Below are 10,000 nucleotides of genomic sequence, written 5' to 3'. Positions count from 1 at the left end.
TGCAAATTAAAACAAAAAAAAAATTCTTAAATTGCAAGAATTTTCAACAATATTAAGGTATCTCCACGTGGAAGAGTAAAAAAAAAATCTGCCTATTCTTGGGACCCAACAACTATAAATATTGCATCGGTTATGGGAGATGAATGTTTAGCAAAAGTTAAAATGGCTTTTAAATGTGCTCTTAGAGTGGAATGCAGTTCATCATTCTGAAATGAGGATGCAATTACATTTTTTTTATCTGCAATGAATTAATTAAAAACTAGAGAGTCAGCATATCTACGAACCCTTTATGAAATGAAGTCCTAACTAACATTTAAGTGTTTCCTTGGATTGTTGGAAAAATCAACCTTCTTCAGGAAGCAACTAAATAGGGCGAAGAACGAATTGTGGATACGATTGAATAGGAAGTGGAATAACACACTAAAGGTAATGAAATAGTACTGTACCCCTTTTACTCCCACCATAAGGTTAAATTTCGAGCACATTTTGCTATATATATATATATATATTTTAAAATTGCTCTAACAGGCTTAATTTTTGTCCTAGAGAGGTCAGGTTGGTCTCATTCTTTTGGAAAATGCCTGAAGTTTTTTATAAATTTATCAAAAATATGTAAAAATATGTAATTAACAGTGTTTTGCAAGAACGTACCGGTACGTCCTTTGGGGGTGAAAGGGGTACTATGCCTGAGTTAGTTATTTCTTAGCTTGTAACCAAAGACTCTGGTTCTAAGTTATTCCTTCATTTTTGTGACACCTTACTACATGAAAGACTCAAAACCACGCTCTTCACGAAATGATAATAGAGACTAACCTGACATGGCCTTAGTAATCGAGTTCTGGACATCAGGTGAGAATGGTCCAAGGTCGGGTACATTTGTAGTGGGCGCGTAAGCCTCCAAGTACTGGGCTCGAAGGTCCGCCGATCCTAGGGATTTGGATCTCTTTATTCCTGCTTGGCCAAGGGCTCCAACGGCCAAGGACGGAGGCCGGGTCATGGAAACAGTCTGAAGGGTTCAAATAAAAGGGGATGTTAAAGTGTACTCTACAATGATTGGGTAGTTTCTTATGAATTCAAGTCATTATATAAGAATACTTATAAAACACTACACGTCTGGTACTCTATGATAACATATGATGAAAATTCCTTCAAATTCTATTTCAGAGGGCCATATAATCATTATGTATACACCAGCTCTGGCATTCCACATGCTTACAGAGTACACTACAGCCAAGAGTGATAAAACGTTGAAACCTTCTTTAGATAATTAAAAGTTATGCAAGAGTTCAACAATTAGCTGCCAGGTTTGAAAATATATTATCAGGAGGTAACCAAATGTTGACTTGCCTATACTGTATAAGAAATAACTATATACCATACAGATTCAAAAGCATAACTCCTCTGAAGAACTGAAGAGGATACATATCTTTACAATTAAAATCAGAAATAACCTCAATACCTTTACTTACGAAAGGGATATTGCTTGGATATTGCTTCCATCAAGGATAAGTCCCGAGTCCTTCGGTGGTTATAATAGTAATGAAAAAAGGTCACAAAGGAGTGCAGAAAGGAAGGACCCTTAAAGTTTCTCCATACAAATGATCTAGTGTTACTATATCTAAAAACGTCACAAAAATGCTTGGAAGATAGTAAGAGCAGAACGGAGAGGAAAAGATTGGAAATCAACATAACCAAAACAAAGTTCATGGTGACTTAAGAGGATCCAACGGAAAACTAAATATGAAGAAAATGCCCATGCTATATTTTAGTTCAGTATTACGTATCATATGTAGTAGATGGTGTTACTAATAATGTTCAAGACTGCAAAATATACAAAAAGTGATACATTATTGAAGCCTGAAGTAGGGATGAGGAGCTTCATGTTCTGGTGGAAAAATAGGCCTTAGCAGTGGCCGAACACACCTGTTGCATTGGGGACACACTGGAATGTGGAGCAGTTATTGAAAGAGCAATAGAAAAATACTTATTAAGAGACTAGATGAAGTGGAAAGAGATTACTGTACTATTGATAGACAAAAGTATCCTATTTGTAAGTAGAAACAAATCTACGATGTGAATAAGCCCTGTGTTATTCTATGCACCTCATAGTGGGTTAACATTTGCAATACATCATGTGTTACTCACTATAAAGGACAAAAAAAAGTTTACTCACGATTTCTTCGGCACAAATGGACTCACCTTCTGCCTTTCACCTTCAATTGTTTCCTTTGGTCTATGCCCATTTATTCATCAAACTTTTCCAACTTTACATTCCTCCAGATTTCATCTCTTATTGAAGTAAAAATCTTTCTAGATAGCCCTATAGGAAACTAGAAATGCTACTCGACAGTTTGTTAAACTAATTTATAAGCATAACACAATTCTATACAGTAAAAAAAAATGATTAATGACAAAGGAAATTGAGACCATACTACATATGAAACAGATACAGACAGATGTGGATTCCAGCGCCTGAATAAGAGACTGAGATATCAACGTTGAAATGGTTCGGACATGTGATGAAAAGAAGGAATGGGAGGAAGTTAGTCGGTTGATTAGTATATCTAAGAATAACAGAACAAAGAATGAATGCCAGAAAAATTTGGAGAAAAATCATAGATGAAGACCTTGATCAGATGGGAATTCACTGACAAATGCGTTTCCACCTATTCAATACAATAACAATACTGAAAACAAGAGCAAAACGACTTCCTTTGCCCTAAGCATCTGCAACGAAGTAGGTAAGATTTTCTGCAGGACAAGAATGAAGAACTACTTTTTAAAGTCTAACTCCTTTTCTCACCTTTGAATCTGGGTCATTTTCTTTGTCGTCGCTGAAGTGCACCCTGGGAGGAGAGCCGCTGGGGGGTCGAATATCACCATTGGCTGTCTGTCGAATATTACTGCCTGATTTGGAGTGTTGCAGACTGCCAGGTCGACCCTGCAAGAGACGTGTCGATTGAGGGATAAAGTTGTGTTAAATGAGAGAGAGAGAGAGAGAGAGAGAGAGAGAGAGAGAGAGAGAGAGAGAGAGAGAGAGAGAGAGAGAGAGAGATAACTGAAAACCCGAAGAGGGAACTGTAACTTTTAAAGACAACTCTGTTCGAAAGCATTTATGAGAATAACTGGGTTGCGAAGCTTTAAGCAGCGTACATATATGCATAAGATTTCTCCGAACTTTTAAAACAACAACCTCTTAAAGACATTCCATCAAGTCAATTAATTTTGAGTTAAAACTAGTTATTCAATATGTAAAAAGAAAAACGAGAAAAGAAATAAAAAGAATTATTCACTAATATTAAAGAAAATTGACAAAAAAGCATTAAATTATGAGATGATGAAAAATTACAAGAAAATGTTACTTACAAAGTTTTAATGAGAGAAATATACGATGAAAGGATTTAGAAGGGGCGTGACCCATGGGGTTCCGTTTGCTGTAATTACAGTCAATTACAGTATGACTAAAGAACACTCCCACTAAATAATATCACGGATAATTGTAGGGATAAAACAACAGTTACGATAAAAATAGAACGAAAGACTTATAATATGACATGGAAATTTATTCTAAATATGTCTTCGTATTTTCTGGATTGTGATTTTTTACATTTTCTGTACACAATATAACTAAGAAAAAATGTATCTGATTTTTTTTTTCAATTGGCCCAGTGACCTTTAAAATGAATATTAAAATATAAAAATCTGTATTATATATTCAGAAAATTTCCAAGAGTATAATAAAGTCAATAATAATATAGTTTTTTATAAGAGGCTGGATTTATTTATAATCTATATTGCTGCCATATATGTAAACCGATATAAGTATCTTACAATAAAAATATAATTTCTAATTAGCCAATGAAGCGAGGAAAAAAAAATCAGCGAAAGTATCATGTAGGTAACACTTCAAGCGTAGAAGCTATTCCAAAAGAAGCGTTCCTTCTTTGGTCTCTTATCAACTACAATGCAAACGAATCTATTCCTTTGAAGGATGATATTCTCTTCACGTCTTATATGAGAGTTAATTTGATTAGATTGACTCCGAGGTTTCTAACACTGCTTTATAAAATGACAAATGCCTTTACACAGCTTTTAACCTCTGTAATAAAGGTTGTCAGAAGTTGATAAGAACTTTACAGTTACGAGACTTCGTTAACGGCTTAATCTATTAGATTATGATATATAATTATGTATTTTAAGCTACAGCTCAAATTTTAGATATCCAAAGCATGGAAATTGAACTTTACAGTTACGAGACTTCGTTAACGGCTTAATCTATTAGATTATAATATATAATAATGTATTTTAAGCTACAGCTCAATTAAATATCCAAAGCATGGAAATTGAATGAATTAGAATATAGAGTATTTACAACAGAACAATATTCAACGTTCTGATAACGCCGCATGTCAGTGTAAGACTTTAAAGGGATAAAAGTGTCACTCAAGTACTTTAGATGACAAAAAGGACATCATGGTAAAGATCATATTGATCAAGGATTTTGAGGAAGAAATGCGGTTCATTCAGGATTATAGACGATTTAAATGTGCCACTGGAGGCATTTAGAGAACAAAGGGGTGTCAGTGCAGTACTCTCAAGGACAAGATTTGAGAGGGGTTATTAGGAAGTCAACAGTGAAGTGTCAAGAAGGGACGGAATCATCTGAGAGGACTGGAAAAGACTGAATGGTGTCCGTAAAGACCTTGTGCAGCGGACACACACACACACATGCACACAAGCATGCAGTGAATAATACAGGTGAATATGGGTTGTGAAGACACCAGGGCCATCCCCACAACATTTCACCTCTCTCAAAAGCTAATGTTTAATACATACAGTATCCATGTTCTCTTTCTGTGTTCGTGTTATTAGCCACACAGAATACAGTATAAGTAAATCGATAGATCCAGGTGTTTAGAAGACAGTGTTATGCCCCTCCCCCCCCCCACACCACTGGGTTTTATCTATGTGTTTGCTATTAATTATCGAAAGCTGAAACATTTATTTGAAAACTTATTTGTGAATTCAAACACCAAAAAAGTGTTCATGCCGCAGGCAGACCAGCATTTTAAAGCCATAACTAATGTTTCAATGATAGGCCTACCTAGGAGTGGAATGTTTCATGACTAGCACTGATTGTAAGGATATTTCTATACAGCTTAAATATGTAATAAGTCCAACACTAAACCCTAACTTACAAAATTATTCTTATTTTCTTGTTTTTACAGAATCACCCAATATCCTCCCGTACTAAAGGATAAATGTAAAGCTACGTGGAAATTATGTACAATTTAAATAAAAAAAAAATGAATAAGGGTCAAGCTAGCAGCATAAAGACTAAATACACCTAGAATTCCCCTTTCATCTCTAGCAATACAGCACTTAGTCTCAGCTGAGCGATGGAACACTTCGATTCTTGATGAAAACCACAGATTTATCGTTGCATAATACAATAATCTAATAATAAAAACTAAATAATCTCTATTTTCATTAAAAGACAAGGGTTCGAAGTTTTCTTCTTCACGATGTTCTCAAGCTAATTGGCGTGCGAAAGCTTTGCAACAAACAACTACTGTACATTCAAATGAAAATATCAAAATTGAACTTACTAAGCTGACCTAAGTGGAATGTCATGGACATGAATCACTTTATATAAAGTTTAGAGTGAAAGGTAATAGGTAAGAATTCCCTCAACGCAAACACTACAAGTTAATGAATACTGCAAGAATCTAATTCCAAATAATGCGTTATGAGGACTAGCAAAAGCAAGAGGCACTTAGGTAAACTAGTACAAAAAATTCCATTAACTTGAACTCGAATGTTAGGTATTCTTCAAAGACAAATCCTTAAGTGGTTCTCACGTAGGATTTAATCAGCAAGCCTGACTTGAAAAGACATAATACATATTCGTCACCCTCATAAACTAACTGTCTAAGTCATTTTCTTCCCTTGTTGGGAAATAAAAAAGAAAACCTCATTTCCTAATCCTTTATATCATTGTGGTGAGCTTCAATTAACAAATTCTTATTCACAAATTCTTCTATTAAGAATTTGTGAAATGAAAATCAATACAATGATATAAAGAATTAGGAAATGAGAAGGTTTTTTTTTTATTTTCCAATAAGTGGAGAAAATGACTTACGCAGTTAGTTTATGAGGGTGACGATATATGATTTATTTAGATGATCTGGATGATTAGCAAAATCCGATACACTAAGATATTCTGAGGCAAATCGAGGATAAAAAAAAACTATTTCAAAGAATAAACGGATTTTGAGCGAAGCGAAAAATCTATTTTTGGGTGAGATCGCCATGTCGTCCTGATGGAAGTTCCTAAGGTAGCTTCTAAAGGATATAATATATCCTTTAGAAGCTACCTTAGAAACTTCCATCAGGACGACATGACTTGAGCCCCCAAAAAAGATTGTAGGATACTTTTTTACGGAAAAGCAATAACATAAGTGAACGTGATTTAAAAATGTCAGCACCGAATGGCAATCGGTTATCCTGAGACACAGTTACCCAATTCACCTTCCTAATTAGGATTCTTTAAAGAATCTTCCATGTTCAAAACCCAGCTGTGACATCCCACTTTAAGAATTTTGGACCTTAGTATGACTTTCAAAGGATTAAAGCTCACCCCTTTGTTCCCTGACTTTACCTAGAAATCCCTTTGTGTATTTTGGACCTCACCAACACTTAAATTATTTCCTTTAAAGAAACAAAGGCTACTGTTCAGTTTCTCTTGCCCCTTGAGAAACTCACCTGAAGGGGCACACTACTGGAGGATTTCGAGTGTTGGAGGGGAGGCCTGGTGTTCAAAGAAACGAACTCTCGAGCATTTACATTGAGTCCCGGCTTCTCGACGTAACTGCCGTTCTGGGCGATCTTCCCATTGAGGATGGCGCTGGCATCGCCGTTAGCGTTGTCGAAGATGCCAGGTCCTCGGAGTGCTGCTTTGGCGTTCACGGTGGAGGCGGGAGAGATCAGTGGTATGTTAGACTCGTCAGAAGTGATCATGCAATCGTCTGCTTTCCAGAGTTAATCCTCAATGAGTTTTAATGATATAAATACGTTCAATGATCTTTAAGTTTTCGTTCAGGAGATTGCCATTTGTTAAGAGACATGATTTTTCACCTTTGCTGTATGTATTTTTCACTACAAATTAGAACAATTTGGAGTCATTTATAATGCAGGCTCTACATTGATGTGTATATATATATATATATATATATATATATAAATATATATATATATATATATATATATATATATATATATAAATATATATATATATATATATATATATATATATATATAAATATATATATAGATATATATATATATATATATATATATATATATATATATATATATATATATACACTTATCAATGTAGAGCCTGCATTATGAATGACTCCAAATTGTTCTAATTTGAAGTGAAAAATACATACACCAAAGGTGAAAAATCATGTTTTTTAACAAATGGCAATCTCCTGAACGAAAGCTTACCTGGTATGACTATTTTACGAAAAAATATTTATCCATCTGAAGGGGTTGACAAAAATTTGGCTTGAAATATCAAAGGCAAAGTAATTCCTTATTGTGAGAAATAATAGATAAAAGAAAGACAACTGCCAATTAACCTCATAATAGAATATGCCATGTCTGTTTCAATTAATGTCAAGTTTTTTTTTTATTCGAAACAGCTGCATTTGCTAATATATCTGGAGAAAACTGGAACAAAGCTGTATGAAAATTATGACGAAAAAATGTAAGCAACTTCCTAAGACTTGTTCCTCACTGAGAGTACATATCTTTAATCAAATCGAAATGAGATTTGTAAGTGTGACATTTTTTTCTCTCTCTTGACGTAAAATTTTAAAAATCTCTTTTCTGATTTATGTATGAAGCACAGTATACCCAAAAATTTCGATTTTTTAAAGTGATCAATTCAATAGCAACTCCATATATACTACCAAAAAAATTCGTCAAGTAACAATACAAACTGATGAGGATTTAGCTTCGTATCAAGTCTTACAACAATAACATTGACCTATACTTCCAGCAAAAACAGACGTGTCCACTAGTTTTTTTTTTTTTTTTTTTTTTTTGAGTGTTTCTGGAAGTAGTTACCAGTTTCTCATTTCTATGATCTGCACAGACATGAACATTTTCTCTTCGTATATTTCTAATATTCACCGTGATCACTATTGTAAATGTTAAGAACTCAAAGACCCATCAAAGCAACATCAAAATAAGCCATGAATACTAGGTGTTCTGAAATTTCTTAGTACAATATCTCTCAAAATTCGAATACCTCTTACTGAATGTAGTCATACCAGGTAGCTTATTAAATTTAATCATTATGATTCTCGTACTTGTAAACAATCTAAATAAAATAAAATACTCCCTGGTTACTGTTTCTTGTACTTAAAAATAAATTTACAACTTTACCCATTTTTTATATGAAAAACGTCCTGGAAAAGCTTATTAAATTTAATCATTATGATTCTCGTACTTGTTAACAATCTAAATAAAATAAAATACTCCCTGGTTACTGTTTTTTGTACTTAAAAATAAATATACAACTTTACCCATTTTTTTTTATATGAAAAAATTTCTGGAAATGAACGTAAACAGAATTGAGGTTACTCTCTCCTTACTTGAAATACTCCCTGGTTACTGTTTCTTGTACTTAAAAATAAATTTACAACTCTACCCCCTTTTTTTTATAAGAAAAAAGTTCTGGAAATGAACGTAAACAGAATTGAGGTTACTCTCTCCTTACTTGGGGGGCGGTAGAGCTCCATGGCTGGTTTGCTGCGGTTGGTCGCTGGCATGGCACTTCGGCGCCGCGACTGCTCACGGCCCTGCAACGCAAAGACGAGAGAGGAATTGGTTAGTTTCAATCTTGTTACACAGAGGAATGCTAGAATTTAATGTCAGGGAAGAAGAAGAAGATGGAGATCAAGAACGAGATGAAAGGACTGTGTGAGAGGAGACTTACAGGAGAAGGGGATTGATGAGGCAGAAGCGCAGCTAGAATTTAATGTCAGGGAAGAAGAAGAAGAGGGAGACCAAGAAAGAGATGGAGGGACTGTGTGAGAGGAGACTTACAGGAGAAGGGGATTGGTGAGACAGAAGCGCAGCTAGAATTTAATGTCAGGGAAGAAGAAGAAGAGGGAGACCAAGAAAGAGATGGAAGGACTGTGTGAGAGGAGACTTACAGGAGAAGGGGATTGATGAGGCAGAAGCGCAGCTAGAATTTAATGTCAGGGAAGAAGAAGAAGAGGGAGACCAAGAAAGAGATGGAGGGACTGTGTGAGAGGAGACTTACAGGAGAAGGGGATTGGTGAGACAGAAGCGCAGCTAGAATTTAATGTCAGGGAAGAAGAAGAAGAGGGAGACCAAGAAAGAGATGGAAGGACTGTGTGAGAGGAGACTTACAGGAGAAGGGGATTGATGAGGCAGAAGCGCAGCTAGAATTTAATGTCAGGGAAGAAGAAGAAGAGGGAGACCAAGAAAGAGATGGAGGGACTGTGTGAGAGGAGACTTACAGGAGAAGGGGATTGGTGAGACAGAAGCGCAGCTAGAATTTAATGTCAGGGAAGAAGAAGAAGAGGGAGACCAAGAAAGAGATGGAGGGACTGTGTGAGAGGAGACTTACAGGAGAAGGGGATTGGTGAGACAGAAGCGCAGCTAGAATTTAATGTCAGGGAAGAAGAAGAAGAGGGAGACCAAGAAAGAGATGGAAGGACTGTGTGAGAGGAGACTTACAGGAGAAGGGGATTGATGAGGCAGAAGCGCAGCTAGAATTTAATGTCAGGGAAGAAGAAGAAGAGGGAGACCAAGAAAGAGATGGAAGGACTGTGTGAGAGGAGACTTACAGGAGAAGGGGATTGGTGAGACAGAAGCGCAGCTAGAATTTAATGTCAGGGAAGAAGAAGAAGAGGGAGACCAAGAAAGAGATGGAAGGACTGTGTGAGAGGAGACTTAC

General features: G+C 35.6%; 1 protein-coding gene across 5 annotated transcripts in view; it reads right to left on the bottom strand.

The window, feature by feature from the left end:
- The window catches only part of LOC137646493 (uncharacterized), a 75,444-nt gene that overhangs the window by 13,497 nt on the left and 51,947 nt on the right, over nt 1–10,000 (bottom strand). For 3 of the 5 annotated variants that reach the window (XM_068379619.1, XM_068379598.1, XM_068379624.1), the window contains 4 exons: nt 8,792–8,873; nt 6,766–6,953; nt 2,804–2,941; nt 814–1,006 (listed from right to left, as the gene is read on the bottom strand). In XM_068379619.1, the coding sequence (XP_068235720.1) occupies nt 814–1,006; nt 2,804–2,941; nt 6,766–6,953; nt 8,792–8,843 (571 nt within the window). In that variant the 5' untranslated portion in view covers nt 8,844–8,873. Of the gene's footprint in view, nt 1–813; nt 1,007–2,803; nt 2,942–6,765; nt 6,957–8,791; nt 8,874–10,000 lie in introns of all 5 variants that reach the window. The other 2 variants (XM_068379605.1, XM_068379612.1) reach the window with 1 other exon arrangement.

This window comes from Palaemon carinicauda, chromosome 1, assembly GCF_036898095.1.
Source record: "Palaemon carinicauda isolate YSFRI2023 chromosome 1, ASM3689809v2, whole genome shotgun sequence".
NCBI lineage: Eukaryota > Metazoa > Arthropoda > Malacostraca > Decapoda > Palaemonidae > Palaemon > Palaemon carinicauda.
The sequence above is the reverse complement of the archived record's forward strand: the minus strand, read 5'-3'. Positions and strand labels throughout refer to the sequence as shown.